The following is an 18,326-nucleotide window of genomic DNA, read 5'->3' on the forward strand; positions in this document are numbered from 1 at the left end:
ACAAGCCATTCCCAGCCCTCTGAGCCCTGGTCATTCTTCCATCCGCTTTTTCCACTGGTTCTTTGAGGGTGGTTCCTTACACTTACCCAGATCCATCAGCCAGTGACAGGGAGGGAGCCCTGTACAGATCCCTGGGCTCCATGGAGCTTCCTCGTCTCCAGTCCTCTGTGCTGCAGATTCGAACCGGGCTGCCTGGTGGGAGCACTGGCTCTGCGTATGCTCCTGCGCCCTGGATGGTAGCCTGTGCTCGAGGTGGCAAGCCTGCTGGCCGTAGGGCTCACCACACTCGTTCCCGTGTTCTGGATCCCTGCCCCGTGCTTCCTGTTCTCCTCTTGTCCAGGGTCTGGAAAACATTGTTCCGTATGTTTTATCTGGGGTACTAGTTGTCTAATGTGAGAAGGCGAGCCCACCCTCATCACTCTATCATGGCCAGAAGCGGAGGTCACTGTAAGTCCTCCAGCTGTGTTCTTTTTTAAAATGGTATGTAACCATAAAATATGTGTCAATTGACTGTTACATTTATTATATACCGTGTTCTTACAATAAAGTGAGCTAGAGAAAAGAAACTGTTATTAAGAACTGTCCTGTAGTTAGCGGGGGAAAAATCTGTGTAGACGTGGATGCATGTAGTTCACACCGTGCCGTCCAAGACCCACTGTGTCTCCAGCGGAAGTTGGGGGGGGGTCTGCAGTTACATGTAGATTTTCGAGTCCATGGGGGTCAGCGCCCTAACCTCCTTGTGTCATTCAAGGGTAAACTGTAACTTTATTATTCCTGGTTCTTTGTATTTCCATATAAATTTTCAGCTCTGCTTATCAGCTATAGCAAAAAGAGCATTTTGGGATTTTGATTAGAATTGTATTGAATTTATAGATCAATTCAGGAAGTACTGATATCTTACCGATATTGGATTTTCCAAATCAAGAACTTCATCTCTTTAGCAGTGTTTCCGTTTTCAGTGTACAGGTCTTGGATGTATTTTTTAAAGGTATCTCTACATATTTTATGTCTTTATATATTACATTTATATATTAAATGTGGAATTTTTAAACATTTTATTTTTCAGTTGTGTATACAAAAACAACTGCATTTTTATTTTTTATTTTTTTTTTAAGATTTTATTTATTTATTAGAGAGAGCATGCAGGGGGAAGGGGCAGAGCGAGAAGCAGACTCCCCACTGAGCAGGGAGCCCGATGTGGGACTTGATCCCAGGACCCGGGATCATGACCTGAGCCAAAGGCAGATGCTTAACTGACTGAACCACCCAGGTGCCCTCAATTGCTTTTTTATATTAACCTTGTGTCTTGTGATTTTCTAAATTCACTTACTATTTTTAGTAGTTTTTGTAGATTCCTTATGATTTTACCTCACACATGTTCAACGTGAGTGAAGACCATCTGACGACCATGTTTTCAGTTGTGTGTCTTGTGTTGGACCCCCACCCCCACCCCCCCGCTCTGGGCCCTGCTGCTGGCATTACGCTGATCAGGAGTGATGGGACAGACGCCCTTGTCCTGTTCCTGTCTTAGGAGGGTGGTGTTCAGTCTTTGTCATGAAGCATGAGCGATACTGACTGTAGGCTGTTCTTATGTGTCCTTTATCAGGTTAACAAATTTTTGTTTCTCATTTGCTGAGAATTTTTATCATGAATGGGTGTTGAATTATATCCAGTGTTTTTCCTGCACTGTTGAAATGATTGTACGGTTTTTATTCTCTTCCTGTGGTGAATTATATGGACTTGTTTTCAAATGTTAAATGAACTTTACGGTCTTGGATTAGCCCTGTTTGGTCCTGGTATATTATAGTTTTTATTACTGAATCTGAATTGTTAATGTTTTAAAAGGAATTTTCTTTTATTTTTATGAGGATTATTGGCTGTAATTTTAAAATCTTTTTCATCATGGAAAATTCAAGGATATCTACAAGTAGTGAGAACCGTAAACTGCATCCAGTGACGCCCGCCACGTGCTCATTCCGTGATCATCCATGTGGACAGTCTTGCTTCGTCTGTACCTTCTGTCCACCCCCCACCCCAAACAGGATTATTTCGAAGCACAGCCCAAACAGCATAGTGTTTCATCTGTACACACTTGAACATAAAACTTCATCATAATACCATTTCACCCTCCAAATCAATACTTAATAGATTCAGATATGTACTTAGTGTTCACATTGCTCCAACTGTCTTCGTAATTTTTGCGATATATTATTTTATTTGGGTCCTGACAAGTGTCTGCCTGCGAGGTCTCCCCCACCCTCTCTGTTCTGCAGTTTCGTCCGTGTGTCTGTCTGCTGTACTGTGTGCTTCTGTGTATATGCACGTCTGCCCTTAGTTGTGGGCGCTGTGTCGGGAGCCCCCCTGACACTGCGGCCCCTCCGCCCGGTTCCCCGCAACCAGCCCGCACTGTGTGTCCGTCTGCTCCCGCGTCTGCACTGCATTCTCAGGAGTCTCTTTGTCTGGACCTGTCTTCAGTTTGTTACTTGCTTCTTCAGCTGGTTGTCATCACCTGTGTCCCTTCTTTTGATTTTAATTCTAAAATTATATAATTTCTTTTTATTGAAATGTCATTCACACACCATAAAATACACCTTTTTGAAGTATACTCGTAAGGTTGCAACTATCTGATTCCAGAGTTTTTAATCACTCCAAAGGACGCTCCCAGCTCATCAGCGGTCACTCCTGTCGTGCTCCCCCGGCCCCCGCCTCCCCTCACTGCTCTGTCTGTGGACCCGCCTGTCCGTGAACGTGGCATGTGAGTTCAGTCACACGGTGTGCGGTCTTTTGTGTCTGGCTTCTTTCCTTTAGCTCGGTGACGTCAGGGTCCGTGGTGGCCACGGTCTTGTGGTTGTACAGACACGTCACATCTTTTCATCCACTCACAGATTACGTTTGGGTGGTCTCCAGCTCTGGTCTGCAGCTCGTCACGTACAGGTTTCTGAGTGGGCACGTTTTCATTCCTCCTCGGTATCTGCACCGAGGTGGGATTGCTGGGTCGTATGGCGACTTCATGTACGTTTGGGAAGCTGCCAGAGTGGTTTTCGAAGGGGCCCCACCGTCTTACACCCCAGGGTAAGCGCCGTGCGTGAGGCCACCGTTTTTCCACATCCTTGTCAACACTGCTGTTTTCTGTCTTTTTGAGTCGAGCCATCCCGGCGGGTGTCTCAGTGTGGTTTTGATGTCTATATACTTACAGTTCTATTTTTTAAAAAGTCTTTTCCAAATCTGGCTTCTCATTTTTATAGTGTCTTATTTTTTGCTCATTTTTCTTTGTTTTCTGTATTTTATTTTTGAGAAAATTGTGCACTTAATTGTACTTATGAGCTGTGTAATTACACGCCCTGTTTTAGAAATACGGTTACGTGTAATGACTCTGTGCTCTGCGGTGATGCCGGGGAGTCCTGGGGCTCTGAATCTGGTGCCTCTGCTGGCTATCGCTCCTGGTGGCCTGCTTCCTTGGTGCTTCCTGACATTTTATTTAGAAGTTCATTTTTTATTCTGAGTATTTGGCTGACTGTGGAATTCATGATTTGGGATGCTTTCTGGAAAACCTGCATTTGCTTCTTGCGGGAGCTAGCCATCAAGTGCAGTTTTTTAGGGTGACCGCATGTCCTGCTTTGCCGGGCAGGCTGCGAGTGAGCCTGTCATCTCAGCATTATTATTGGTCCTGCTTCCCTTTGCTCTCAGAAGCGTGCTGCTCTGGAACAGTCTGGGCTGGCCTCGCTCCTTTGGCTCCTGGCGCTTGGTGACGGCTTGGCTGGCTGGCATGGCCGCTGTTGGGTGCTGCCCCTGGACAGCCTCGGTTTGCACAGCAGGGCACAGCCGCTGCTCGGGCCTGCTCGCTGGCATGCCCAGGTGCACGTTGACGAGTGATGTGGGAGAGCCGTGCAGCCAGGTGGGAATGGGAGCTGCCACGCAAGAGGGCGCGTCCAGGGGGTGCGGCGTGGCTGGGCACAGGGCAGGGGCACAGGAAGGGGGCGTGGGGCTGGCTGGGGCAGGGGTAGAGACCAAGCGGCTCTCACCACTCACATTCTGACAACCTCAGTGCCCCCGGCGTGGGCCGTCCCTGTGGCCAACAGGGGCCTCGGCGGAAGGGCAGTCAGCTCTGCAGGGAGCAGCTGGCTCGCAGTGGCCCGGGCAGACCCGAGGCAGCAGCTCCACTGCAGCTCGTGGGGTCCTCGCTGTGGGGCCTGCAGCCCGAGGGCAGCTGGTGGGCCTGGCCAGGGACGAGCTAGAGCCCCGTGGGGTTGCCGCTGCTGCGCTGGTGGATGAAGTGCCTCTCGCCATGTTTAGACACTGGCCCCGCTGGCTGGCATCAGGTGGGCAGGATGGGCGTGACGTGGCTGAGGATGCTGTGTCCGTGCAGATGCTGGAGGCGCGGAGTGAGTCTGGGGCCGGACTCCCGGGGACTGCTGGGGCTGAGGCCGGCATGGGCCAGGCAGCGATCCCGTCCTCTCTGTGGGCACCTGGACGTGCATGCAGAGCCCATGCCAGACCCCAGCCCAGCAGCCCAGGCAGCCACCGTCTGACCCCACGGGGCAGGTGCATGGGTACTGCCCTCGGCGTGGCACAGCCTCCCAGCCAGGCAGGGCCGCAGCGCCCTGGGCAGCTCAGGTTCGGCCGAGTCGTGCTGAGGGACCTGGTCCTCCCTGACTCTTGGCCTCCGTGGCCACTCTGTACACACCCCTTCTCCGCCCACAGATTCTTTGCCTCTCGTTTTCTTGATTTCTCCTCCTTGTTGGCTTTTATTTGGGGGCTGGCTGGGCCAAAGGGTCAGGAATCTGCCTTTTGTCCTCCCACTTGGCGTTCTGGTTTGGCACTATGAATAGTTTTAAGTTTTTCTGTGCTGATTGTATTTATTGTAAACCCCTGGCTGGTGTGGGGGAAAAAAGTAAGCTTGTTGTAGGTTTTCTAGAACCCTCTGTTGTATATACGTGCACTCTTCCTGGTGTCTCTGCTGCCGGGCACGGGAACGGCCTCTTGTTGCTGCCTTAGTAGCTTTTCTGTGAGCTGCTCCCTCCACCCCAGCGGCCTCCTGTCGTCCCCGCCCCGTGTGCACTCCGCCCCCGTGTGCGCGGGCCGGCTCTGTGCATTTGCTGCCGGGTCCCGGTTCCTGGTGCCTGTGCAGTACCGTGGACAGATGGGACCTGGCCTGGTGCAGCTCGGCTCTAGCGGACTCCCTGTCACATGCTGGGAGCTGCTCTTTACTTTGTGACATTCAGTGTTTGGTCTGTGAATTGAGTATCTCACAGGTCAGCTGGGTTTCGTCCCCAGTTGATGTATTCGTTCTTACAGCAAAGTATGAGGAGAGCTGCTCTTGGGGGCTCTGGACCCTGTGGGGCCCAACCAGCCTGTTCCCCCAACCCTTTACGAATAGGCCGTTGTAACTTAAACTCATGTCCTTATATTTTGCTTGTTTTGTAGTTCTGGGATATTTTCCTCGTATAAGTGGATTGTGAAATGTCAAGGAACAAATGTTTTCAATTTTAACTTATCGTTATGGAATTTCTCCTGTGTATTGAGGCTGTTTTATCCGTGACGGGATCGGTTTGAAGTGTATGATTTAGGTCAGTGCTCACCTTGATTCCGCCTTCTTTTATAGACGATGCAAGAGGGTCACCCTGCTATCAAGATGACGACGGCCCGGTTTCCAGGACAAGACGCAGGTCTTTGCCACGTCAGTTCGTGTCTGCGCCGAGAAGCGGGTCGTGGCGGGGCTCCTGGCAGGTGGCACGCCACGCCCTGAGATGAGGTGGCGTGCTCTCCACGTGCCGTAGTCTTCGGTCAGGTTTATGATCAGCCACATTCATACGCGGCTCGAAAGATGGAATTATTTTTTAAAAGCTGAAGATAACGTACATTTGGGGGCACAAATGACCCTTTGGATCAGGTCTTTACCCACCTAAGGTAACGTGACGAAGCAGCCAGAGTAGTTATGGTCAGTCATGGAGAATAAGCAGGAAACTCATCCCAAAAGGGATGGTGAATTTGTTTCTGAGAAAATAAATTTTAAAGTAGACGAGGAGGATGTTCGAATCCCTAATCACGGTTTGGAAGGAGTGGCGTTTAAGAGCGAGCAGGACGGTAACCAGGCGGAGGGTGGTGGGCAGCGGGCGGAGGCCAGGGAGGCGGGCCGGGGCCGCGAGCCCCCCGGGAAGTGCCTCCCGGCCGACCAGGAGGAGGAGTATGGGTCTCTGTTCTCGCAGTACAGTAGCACGCTGTACGACGTGGCCATGGAGGCCGTGACGCGGAGCCTGCTCTCGGGCCGCGGCGTGAGCTCCAGGAAGAAGTCTCCGGCCTGGAAGCACTTCTTCATCTCCCCCCGGGACAGCACGAAAGCCATCTGCACGTACTGCATGAAGGAGTTCAGCCGAGGGAAGAACGAGAAGGATCTGAGCACCAGCTGCCTCATGAGGCACGTGAGGCGGGCACACCCTACGGTGCTCGACCAGGAGAACGGCGGCCTGCCGGCCCTGCCCTCCCTCTCGCCCCCTGCACTGCGGCTCCCGCCACAGCCCGCCGACGGCGGGGACCTGGGCGCCGTGCCGTCGCCCATCAAGCTCGCCCCGGCGCTGGCGCCCAAGGTCCCGTCCCCCGATGATGTGACGGAGGAGTCTGTGTCTGCGGTCTCGTCTGAAGAGGGCCCCTCCGACGGGTGCGCCCCTGACAAGTATGGCAGGGGGGAGGCCCTGGGGGGGCCGCCGCACCTCCCCACCCTCCCCTGTGAGGAGAGCGCAGAGAACGGGGTGGAGAAAAACCCGCCGCTCCCGAAGAGCACGTCGGGGTCCAGGAGGCGGTCGGCCGTGTGGAAGCACTTCTACCTGTCGCCCCTGGACAACTCCAAGGCGGTGTGCGTGCACTGCATGAACGAGTTCAGCCGGGGCAAGAACGGGAAGGACCTGGGCACCAGCTGCCTCATCAGACACATGTGGCGGGCGCACCGCTCCATCGTGCTGCAGGAGAACGGCGGGGGCACCGGCATCCCGCCCCCGTACGCCGCGCCCCCCACCCTGCTACCCGCCCTGCCGCCTCCCGACGGAGACCCGAGCTCCGTGTCCTCCTCTCCTGGGAAGCTGGTCCAGGAGTCCCCTTCGGCGTCCTCCTCCCCCGACCGGCTGACTGAGGACCTGCAGGTGCATTTGAACGCCGGAGAGGCGCCGATGGAAGACGCGTCGGCGCTGTCCTCCGACGACGTGGGCGAGGCCTCTGTGGCGTCCTCCCCCGAGAAGCCGCAGGCTGGCGGGGCGAGCCCCGGTCTGCCGGAGTGTGGTGCCGTGTCCCAGCAGACCAAGAAGGTCACGAGGAGGCTGAAGTCGGGCGTTTGGCAGCATTTTTCACTGGCACCCACGGACAGCCTCAAGGCGGTGTGCAGACACTGTGCCTGCGTCATTAGCCGGGGCAAGAGGGGCGACGTGGGCACCAGCTGCCTGATGCGGCATCTCTGTAGACGCCACCCGGAGGTCGTGGGCGGCCAGAAGGGCTCTCTGGGCGCCAGTCTGGCCGGTTCTCCCTACGCCACCTTGGCTTCCGCAGAAGGTCCCTCCTCCAAATTGACTGACTTGCCAACCATGGTTACGAAAAACAATCAGGTTCTCTTTCCCGTCAGCAGCAAGAAGACCTCCAAGCTGTGGAACCACTTCTCCATCTGCTCCGCAGACCCCACGAAGGTCGTGTGCCTGCACTGCGGCCGCACGATAAGCAGGGGGAAGAAGCCCACCAACCTGGGCACCAGCTGCCTGCTGCGGCACTTGCAGCGCTTCCACAGCAGCGTGCTCAAGACCGACGCACCCAGGGCACCGCGGGCCTCCTCGCCCAGCCTCCGGGGGCCCCTGAGTGCGCAGCTGGCGGGAGCGTCCTCCTTCGAGGACGCCAACGAGAAGTTTTATGATTCTCATCCAGTTGCCAAAAAAATCACAAGTCTCATAGCGGAAATGATTGCACTTGACCTCCAGCCATATTCTTTTGTAGACAATGTTGGCTTTAACAGGCTGCTCGAATACTTGAAACCTCAGTACTCTTTGCCCTCACCTTCCTACTTCTCGAGGACAGCCATCCCAGGTATGTACAATAATGTGAAACAGATCGTCCTGTCGCACCTGAAGGAGGCGGAGAGCGGCGTGATCCACTTCACGTCCGGAATATGGATGAGTAACCAGACCCGCGAGTACCTGACGCTCACCGCCCACTGGGTCACCTTCGCGTCGTCGGCCCGGCCGTACTGCGAGGACCACCACTGCTCGGCCCTGCTGGACGTGTCGCAGGTCGACTGTGACTACAGCGGCAACAGCATCCGGAAGCAGCTGGAGTGCTGGTGGGAGGCCTGGGTGACGTCCGCCGGCCTTCAGATCGGGATCACGGTCACTGACAACGCGAGCATCGGGAAGACGCTGAGCGAGGGCGAGCGCGCCAGCGTGCAGTGCTTCAGCCACACGGTCAGCCTGGCGGTCAGCGAGGCCCTCAAGAGCCAGCGCATGGTGCAGGGTCTCCTGAGCATCGCCCGGAAGCTGTGCGAGCGGGTGCAGCGGTCGCCCAGGGCCAAGGAGAGGCTGGCCGAGCTGCAGCGGGAGTACGCGCTGCCGCAGCACCACCTGCTGCAGGACGTGCCGTCCCGCTGGAACACGTCCTTCCACATGCTCGAGCGGCTCATCGAGCAGAAGCGTGCCATCAACGAGATGTCCATCGAGTGCAACTTCAGAGAGCTCATCAGCTGCGACCAGTGGGAGGTCATGCAGTCCGTGTGCCACGCCCTGAAGCCCTTTGACGCCGCGAGCCGCGAGATGAGCGCCCACGTGTCCACGCTCGGCCAGGTCATCCCCATGATCCACATCCTCAGCCGCAAGGTCGAGATGCTCTTCGAGGAGACCACGGGCATCGACACCATGCTGAAGTCCTTGAAGGAAGCCATGGCGAGCCGGCTGGCGGCCGCCCTGCACGACCCCAGGTACATCTTCGCCACGTTGCTGGACCCTCGCTACAAGGCCTCCCTGTTCTCGGAAGAGGAGGCGGAGCAGTACAAGCAGGATCTAATCAGGGAACTGGAAGCGCTGAATTCTACCTCAGAGGACGCGCCCGTCTCCAACGGGTGTGACGCGGGCTCCCCCTCGCAGGCCGCGGTCGGGGAGGACAACCTGTGGTCCCTCATGGCCAAGATGACGAAGAAGGGCCCCAGGGAGAAGACGAAGGTGCCCGAGGACATGGTGCTGGCGTACCTGGAGGAAGAGGTGCTCGAGCACGGCTGTGACCCCCTCACCTACTGGAGCCTGAAGAAGTCGGCCTGGCCGGGCCTGGCCGCGCTGGCCGTCAGGTTCCTGGGCTGCCCCCCAAGCATCGTCCCTTCCGAGAGGCTGTTCAACACGCCGACGGAGAACGGTAGCTTCGGCCAGTCCAGGCTCATGATGGAACATTTTGAAAAACTCATCTTTTTGAAAGTGAATCTTCCCTTGATATACTTTCAGTATTGAAACTGGCAGCCGAGCCGCCGGACGAAAACCGTTGTTGCTCATCGGGCACCGGCCGTCTGTCCCGGGTGGGGCGCACCCCGGGAGGGACCGTGTGGGATGAGGTGGCACGAGCCTCACCGTCTGGCGTCACTGTAATGTCTACGTGTGCCTTACTCCCAGTCCTGTGGGCCGGGCGTCGCCGCGGGCTTCCCACAGGCCGGCAAGGAAGAGCCTGTCTTGCCGATGATGAAATACGATGATTAGGGTTTCATTCATAACTGTAAAGTTTTTTTAAAGTGGGGGGTTAGTAATTTGTTTTCCTAGAACGGCAGAGGAGATGTAAACAATTTTATTCTGTAGGCTTTTTATTCAATTATGTAAAAACCACAAATCAGGTACTGTATTGTAGTTAAAAATTGCTTTAATTCAACAGAACAGCTTTTGTGGCTGTTCGATGAAATCTGTAAATAGGAGGTGGAGCTCAAGCCATCCCGCTGAGCAGTTTTTAACTGCAGGCTCTAAAGTATGTCGAGTACAGAGGATATTCTGGAACATAACTGGTTACGGCAGCAGAGGTGTGGCATTTGAAGAGGAAACTACACTTAGACGTGTCCTGGAATGTCGTTTCTGCGGTGATCCGGTAGCGCGTGCCCGGTCTGTGCTTCCGCGTTCAGGGTTCGTGTGGTCGACCCTGATCACGAGCCTCGGACCTGCTGTCTCGACACCAGGAAGCTATCTTTTGAGATTTGTGCACTGACCCCACTGACCCCAATTTGATCAAATTATGTATAAAATTCTTTTTAGAAGAGATGGCTCATTAACAGGGAGGAGATCATTATATTGCAGTTGTAAGAATAGCCTTAGGCGTCTAGATTTTTTTTATATATATATAATAGGGAAGATTTAGCCATCGCTGGGGTGCTTTAGAATCCCAAGGACAGCAGAATGAAGCGTCAGTTGTCATTCTTTTAACAATGATCTGTCTTCAGAACTTGTGCTGCAACATCTAGAAAAGGGTTCATTTTCTTACTTCAAACCAATTAAATATTCTGGATAAACAAGTCACTCATTTGCCTATGACCTTTTAGAAAAGTTGTTTTGTTAAAAAAAATACCTGTTATTAATCTGGATTTGCATTGACTATGTTTTAGTGTATTTATAAATGGTGAACTCAGTTTTTGAAATTAAACTTTTTATTTGCAATTTTCTACTGCTGGACGACACTGGCTTTTTATTCTGCGGATGACAGGAGGGTCCCGCTCTGGGGAGCCACACTCGTGCAGCCTCCGGAGTCAGAATTTCCGTCTTGGCCCCCGACCTGGGTTGGGGATGGCAGAGATGTGATTCTCACGTCAGGGACAGCGTTTCTGATGACAGAGCGACACGGCGAGACCTCCAGGTCCCGTGTCCACAGCCAGTGCTGTTGTGTATTGGGTGCCGCAGGGGAAGAGCCCGTGGGCAGCACAGGGTGGCCTCCACCTTGTGGCCCACGCACACCCTTCCCGTGCCTCCCAGCTGCGAGGTGGGGCACGTGTCCCCCGAGAGCAGCCTGTGTTCAGACGCCCAAGGAGCACCGGCCAGGGACAGACTAGAGAATCGTGCTGACGTGGGGCTTCCGCGCGAATCTCTGTGAGTGTGTGCACGGAGTGATGCTCTGTGTGGGCCTTCGCCCGTTTGGGGCTCCGCCCGCCGTCGGTCTTCCCCAGCCAGGATCTAACCGAGCTGCAGGAAGCGAGTGCACGAGTCCAGAACGGCTGCTTGAAGCTCAGGTATCGGAGCCCATGGCTTTCCCGGATGAGGAGCTCTTGTGTCTCCGTTTTGCACGTGAAGAGCTGCACACGCCTGCCGTGAGTTCTGGGAGCCGAGGGGGGCTCCAGTGGAGTGCCGGGCGCTCACATGCGTGTGCGTGCACTTGGTACACTTGTTGAGGGTCCGACCGCGCAAGGACAGCGAGCTATGGGCTGGCGGCCTGTGCCAGGACTCCCCAGCCTGTTGGTGTTGGGGGAGGCCGCCCCCCCCCGCCAGAGCAGGGCTCCAGCCCCAGAGGCGCTTGGGCAGCCCCATCCAGTCGGCTGTGGGGCTGCGGACGGAGGTGACTCCACTGCCCAGCCGTCCTGGCTGCGGGGCTGCGCGTGGGCAGGAGGGGCGACCTGCTGGGCGTCGCGGGTTGTGCCCTGAAAGGAGAGAGCAGAGGAAGTGCAGGATACAGATGATGTTCACTCAGTGACCCGGCGGCCCTCCTTCCCCTGCGCCCCGGCCAGCCCCTGGCACATGGTGGCTAATGTGGACATGGTCCCTGCTCATCAGAGCCCGTGGTCTAGGCCGCGTGTCTGTGGATCTTTCTTGGAGCGCAGCCCTGGCCGTCCATCCGGTCGTTCCTGCAGACGCCCCAGGCCCGCAGAGCACAAGCGTTTGCAGCGCATTGGTCCTGTTGCTTCTGATGTGGTCTACTTTTCTGTCCAGCTTTTAAAACCTGTGGCCTCGAGCTGCTGTTGTCCAGCGAGGCATGTGGGTGACTGTCTGCGTGGGAGCTGTGGGAAGGGGCTGCAGAGCACGTCCCCCAGGCACTGGCCCCAAGGAGGTGGCCCCTCACACATTCATCCCACCCTGTGGCCGCCGGGTGGTTCTGGAACCGTGGCGCCGTCCGGCACTGCGGGAGTGGCAGACTGTCCATGTCCTCGCGTGGCTGACGGTCCCACAGGAAGGCATGGCTGACGTGGACAGCGGTGTGTGAGGAGGACAGTGGCCAGCCTGATGAGGACAGCAGGTCTGCTGTGAGATGTCCCGCTTTCACTCCATTCAAACCTGAATCACAAGCTGCTTGTTTCAGATGCCAGATGACGTTTTGGGCGGGCTGCGTGACTTCTCTGGTCACTGCTGAGAAAAAGCCCTTTGTATGAGGTCAGGGTCTCCTTTCAGTGAATATTGTATGTTGATCAAACCCTGGACTTTTATATTTAATGTTAAAATTCCCTTCCCTTCCCTTCTGACTTCGAGGCGGCAGCTGGCGGCAGACTGGGCCTCCCCGAGAACCATCAACCAGAGAAAATAGAGTTTTAGAAAGAGCTTTCCGACAGCAGGAGAGAGCAGATACCCCGGGATCTGAGGAAGCAGTCCCATCGAGCAGAGTCCCCCGTAGGGATGCCGGCTCGTGTGCAGAAGGTGGTAGCCCGAGCCAGCCGCGGTGGCCCCAACAGGGACGTGGCCAGGACTCCAGGAGCCCAGGTGCTGGAGAGCGGGGAGCCTCAGGAGGGGCCTCGTGTGGGGCCGCTGCCCGGAGGCAGGTGCCGACTCCTGCGAGGTGTGCGTGCCCGGGACGGCAGCTGGGAGCTAAACAGGCGCCCCGTGTGGGAGACACGACCTCGGGGGCTGCCACTGCGGGGGCCCCGGGTTCCAGGGCTAGCGGGAGACCAGCCAGCACACAGTGGGCTCGATTGCATCAGGAAAATGTAAATTTCTTTCAGTGAAAATATCCAGAGCGTCTGTAACTTCACGATTCAACCTGACTCTCAGTAAGAAAATACAAGACACACCAAAAAAAAAAAAAAACAATTATTACCCAAGGACTGTGAGATGGACGGCCACAGACAAGAGACAGACTCGCAGGGCATCCGAGGCAGAGCCGAGACGTGGGCTCTGAGATGAATCTGCTCAGGAAAGGTGACAGAAGCGGGGGATTGCCGCCAGAGTGTAAGAATCTGTAAACGCGGGACGTTTGAAACTGACGCGGGACCAGTCAGGGATTCAGTCCGTGGTCTCGAATCCGAGGGAGGGGCGCCTGGGGCTCTGCCCGGCTGACCCCCGCCGTCCACATCTGGATGCACGAGCCCCAAGCGGGGTACATGAAACAGCAGAGTGCTGGAAACCAAAGACAGAGGAAATATGAAAAGCAGAGGAAGAAAGACACCTTTGCGTGCAGAGGGACTCCTCCGGGGGCGGCTGACAGTTTCAACAGGAGCGCGGGTGGCGTCTGAAGGGCTCCACGAGCCAGACTGGTTCACATTCCTGGAAAAGGGGCCTCCAACTGAGGCGGAAGCCACATTTTCAACAGAACGAGACTGAAGAAATCTGTCGCCACCAGACCTTCCCTGCGACCCCCTCCAAGGGAGCTCTCCAGGCAGAAGGAAGAAGGAGAACATTCCTGGGTAAAAAGCGGGGAAATCAAAATGAAGACTTTTAAACAGGAATATCTTCCAGGGGTTGAAGTACAGGTGGATTTAAAACGCCCATCCCACGGATCGCAGCAGGGACGGGCATGAAGGGCAGGCGTGGGGTCCTCGCCGCCCTGGACGTGCTAAAGGTAGGAACTTAAGTCTAACAGTCGGGTGCTGTCATCTCTAAGACAAACACTAAAAGCAATAAAAATGTTCAAGAACCAACCCGGGCGCCTGGGCGGCTCAGTCAGTTGAGCTTCTGACTCTGATCTCAGGGTTGTGAGTTCAAGCCCCACGCTGGGCTCCGAGCTGGGCATGGAGTCTGCTTAAAAAAAAAGAAACCAACAAGGAGAAAAATGGATTAGCAAATACGTTAATCCAAAAGAAGGTAAGGACAGAACAGAGCAGATGGGACAGTGAACAGGGGGTTTCTGCCCAGATGTGTGCGTGGTGGGAGTGGAGCACGTCCGCTAAGGAACAGTCCAGGGCAGCGGCCTGAGAAGGCCGCCAGGGTCGGCCTTCCCCACCCCCAACCTCTCCTGCCTCAGCTCCCGTCCCCCAGTTTGCCCCCAGCCTGGGCCCAGGCACTCGCCGTGCCGCGTGGCTCCCAGGGGACAAGGGCAGGGGAGGCGCGGGGGGACCGTGGCCACCTCCACCCTCCGCAAAGGCACTGCCAAGTCTTGACAAGAAGGGGAAGGGTGAGAGGTGGAGGGGAGAAGTGGGGTGCAGGAGGGAGGAGAGCACTGTGTGTCAGAGACCCGTCCTTGCCTGTAGGGCCGCAGGGGCGAGCTCCGCGCCTGTCCCTCGAATCCGTCCCCAGACGCCAAGGCTCTTTCCATGGCCCGCCGCCCAGCAGCACGGCTGTCCCTCCCGCCACGCTTCAGGGGTTCTCCCGTGGCACGTCCCTGCGCCTCATTCTGGGTCTGTCTGCAGAGGCCTCGTCGAAAGGGTCGGATTTGTACCTGGGAATTCTTGCCTCTTACGTTTTCAGGTTGGTGCTGAGTTGTGTCCTTGAGGAAAAATTTGTGGTTATTTGGGGACTTTACAGTTCACTCAGCGTTCAGTTTGTCGAGGTTACGAATTCAAAAACTATGTTTTCCTTAAACATTTAGTGGGGTTTCTCCTATTTATAACCCTAACGAACGTTAGCGAAGCTGTGGCCGGGAGGAGGCCTGCGTGGACTTGGACCGGCGGCGGCTGGGGGTTGGGGCGGGCGAGGGGCTTCGGCCGCAGCTCTGTGTGGCGGGACCTCTGCCCTCGTCGGCGGGCTGGCGCTGACACCTGCGTCGGCCTCATCCACGGACGTGACTCGGCTTGTCCAGCGCAGGGCGGAGGGGAGCCGCAGCCGCTTGCGGCTCTCGGAGGGCGCCAGTCTGGGATCCGGGTGTCTGGGGCCAGAGGCCGCTGGGCTGGACTCTCGCGCTCCCATCTCCGCACGGCTGCCACAGCCCCAGGCATTGCATCCCGACCAGACCAGTGGGAGCAGCCGTGGGCCACGGCGCCCCTGCAGAGCTCAGACTTTTCCCTTGGGAATAAACACTTCTCCAGAGCCCGTCCTCCCCCGCTGGTCCCATGGCCTGTCACGCTCGCCCGGTCGCCTTCTGGGCCCCCTGCCTGCTCTGCCACCTGCAGGGTGCGCTGGTCTCCAGAGTGTCCGAGAAGTCCAAGCATGCCTCCCCCTAGTGTTTCCACTTTCCCTGGTGCTTTGTCCTCGGTAGCCAAGTGCCTTGAACGGTCCGCATGTATTTTGATTGATATGGAATTGAATTAATATGTCAATCCAGGACATACGATTGTATCCTATGTATACTTCAAACAACGTATTCTTTGTTTTAGTACCGACGTGGGGTCTCTTTTTTTTCTTTTAAGTTTTTATTTATTCGACAGAGATAGAGACAGCCAGTGAGAGAGGGAACGAACGCAAGCAGGGGAGTGGGAGAGGAGGAAGCAGGCTCATAGCGGAAGAGCCCGATGTGGGGCTCGATCCCAGAACGCCAGGATCGTGCCCTGAGCCAAAGGCAGACACTTAACCGCTGTGCCACCCAGGCGCCCCCCGATGTGGGATTTCTGCTCCCAGCGTGGCCACCCGGTCACCAGCACTGGCCCCGCAGCGGGGCCGACAGGAGCATCGGCTGCGAGACCCCGCCCAGCCCGGAAGCCGAGGCCCCCAGACCCCGGGGCCGCCTCCCCTGCAGCCTCTGAGGTTTGCGTGAACCACTCGTTGAAGCTATTTTCGTAATTCCTGTGCACAGCTAGTTTTCATGAAAACTCCTGTATATAAGCTGGTTTCCATAAAATCCAGACTAGTTTTTAAAATTATTTTATCTCAAACGATCTCGGTCTTGCAGGACCGCTGCAAGTACAGCACGAAGAACCCTCCAACCTCTCGAGACGGCGTCATGCCTGACGCTCCCCGGCTCCCAGGCGCCTGCACCCAGGAGGCTCACCTCGAGATGGGTCAGCACCCCCAGGAAGGTCTTGGGGGGAGGGGGTGGGATGCGCCAGAGAGCCTCGGACCACGACGCAGACCTGAAGTCCCCGGCCACTAACGCTGCTTCCACAGAGGGCCAGCCGTGCTGATCGCGATCCAGCCCTGCAGTTCGTGTTGCATGGAGCTGACCTGCCCCTTCCACCCCCTCCAGTCCGGAACATTCCTCAGTGTCCCCGACCTCCACACTCCTGCCAACAGGTGGTCATTCTGTGGAGTGTCCCCTCAAGCGGGGCTTGTGTGGTGTCCCTGGCCGCTCACCTGGTCCTTCATCTGGTCGCTGGGTAAAGGGAGGTCTACCAGGCCTCTCACTGCAAGTTGTTTTCCCTTTGTAATTAAAAAGTATGTCGCACGAAGGTCTTTGAGACAATGTAAACACCCCATTCCTCATAAAAATTTAAATTCATTTTTTTAAAGGTTTTTTATTTACTTATTTGACAGAGAGAGAGACAGCCAGCGAGAGAGGGAACACAAGCAGGGGGAGTGGGAGAGGAAGAAGCAGGCTCCCAGCGGAGGAGCCTGATGTGGGTCTTGATCCCGGAATGCCGGGACCACGCCCTGAGCCGAAGGCAGACGCTTAACGACTACGAAACCCAGGCGCCCCTGGGGAGCTTGTTTCTAGAGCTGGAGTCCGTGCGAGAGGGGCCCCGAGGACCCGGCAGCGTGGGCGGCACCAGGAACCCATCTCCCCACCGGACAGCCAGCACCGGCAGAAGCCGTCTACAGTAGCGCTTTGGGAACTCAGGGCGGTACTGACGGTTTGCAGTCTGGCGAAGGTGTGGACGGTCAAGTGTGTTCGTCTCCGTCAGTTCCAGCTCTGAGCTTGGGAGCAGCTCCCAGCCCTTCCCCGCCCCTGGGAGCCAGGCTCAAAAAGCACCCCGTCCTCCAAGCATGGAGGCCGGTGCTCTAATGGCTGATGGCTCCTGCTGATCCGGGAGGTGCAGACAGAGACAGGCAGGCGGCTGCAGTGCATGCCCCCCTCTTCCGAAGCCATCTGCGGGCCAGATCGAGGAGGCAGACGTTAAAGACGGGCCGTCAAGGGCAAGCGCACACATGGGAGAGCTAGATGTGACCCACCGCGCCAGGTGAAAGCTCAGGCCGACATAGAGGCACCACGGTTACACCTCAGGCTAGTCCTCAGCACAGACTCAGCCTACGACAATCAAAACAAAAGTGAACAAAACCCAGCAGAGCCCGGGGAGGGGAAAGAGTCTGACTTCAGATTACCACACTGTTGGACTAAAGTGTCCCCTCACGAGGCACACAGGGACAGGAGACAACACGTGCACAGCAGCTGCACCCGGACACCTGCTGGCAGATCTACTAGACAAAGACTTTACAACAATGGTCAGAAGTGCGCAGACAACTAGAGGCAGATGTGGAGAAGGTCGGGAAAATGATGTAGGAACAAAATGGAATAAAAAGACACAAAGCCTAAAAAGAAACCAAAAGGAAATCAGGGCTGAGAAGTACAACTGAACTGGAGACCATGGGAAGGACTCCGAGGTAGATTCCAGCAGCAGCGGAAAGAATCCGCGAACTTGAAGGCAGGACAGCAGGAACTCCTGACTCTGAGCAGCAGAAGGAGGACAGACCAAAGGACGGTGAACAGAGTCTAGGGGCCTGGCGATGTGGTCGAGAAGCCACCCTACACACTGTGGGAGTCCTGGGAGGAGGATGGTGGGGGGCAGACAGGAAAAGGGAAAATAAAATGATTGAAAACTTCCCCAATTTGATGAAAGACATGAATGTGAACATCCAAGAAGCTCAGTGAAATCCACGTGAGATGTACTGAAGGAGACCCACGCGGAGACACGTGTAATCAATCTGCCGGAGGTTGGGAGTCCCGAAACAGCACGTGTCCTCCACAGGGCCACCATGGGTCTCTCCCCAAACCCCTGCAGGCCAGACGGCACCGGGCTGATATCCCCAAAGGGTGAAAAGAACAGAACGGCCAATCCAGAATCCTACATCTGGCAAAACCGTCCTTTCAGCCTGAGGGAGAAATGAGGATGTCCTCAGATGCGCAAATGCTGATGGCTCTCGTGACCAGCGGACCTTCTCTGGGAGTCCTGCCAGTGGCGCAAAGGACACAGGCAGGAGCTGGAAGCCGCACGAAGGAGCAGTTCCTGAAAGGTAAACACACAGGCAGGGGCGCCTGGGAGGCTCAGTCGGTGAAGCATCTGCCTTCAGCTCAGGTCATGATCTCAGAGTCCTGGGATCGAGCCCCGTGTGGGGCTCCCT

At 56.0% G+C, this 18,326-nt stretch overlaps 1 protein-coding gene across 3 annotated transcripts in view; it reads left to right on the forward strand.

The window, feature by feature from the left end:
* Nucleotides 1–12,989, forward strand: part of ZBED4 (zinc finger BED-type containing 4) — a 34,350-nt gene extending 21,361 nt beyond the window's left edge. For 2 of the 3 annotated variants that reach the window (XM_034643979.1, XM_034643980.1), the window contains exon 2: nucleotides 5,603–12,989. In XM_034643979.1, coding sequence (XP_034499870.1) covers nucleotides 5,946–9,461 — 3,516 coding nt within the window. In that variant the 5' untranslated portion in view covers nucleotides 5,603–5,945 and the 3' untranslated portion in view covers nucleotides 9,462–12,989. Of the gene's footprint in view, nucleotides 1–3,995 lie in introns of those variants that run through there. The other variant, XM_034643981.1, reaches the window with a different exon arrangement.
* Nucleotides 12,990–18,326: the final 5,337 nt, after the last annotated feature.

The sequence above is a fragment of the Ailuropoda melanoleuca genome, chromosome 15, assembly GCF_002007445.2.
Source record: "Ailuropoda melanoleuca isolate Jingjing chromosome 15, ASM200744v2, whole genome shotgun sequence".
In the NCBI taxonomy this organism is placed as follows: Eukaryota; Metazoa; Chordata; class Mammalia; order Carnivora; family Ursidae; genus Ailuropoda; species Ailuropoda melanoleuca.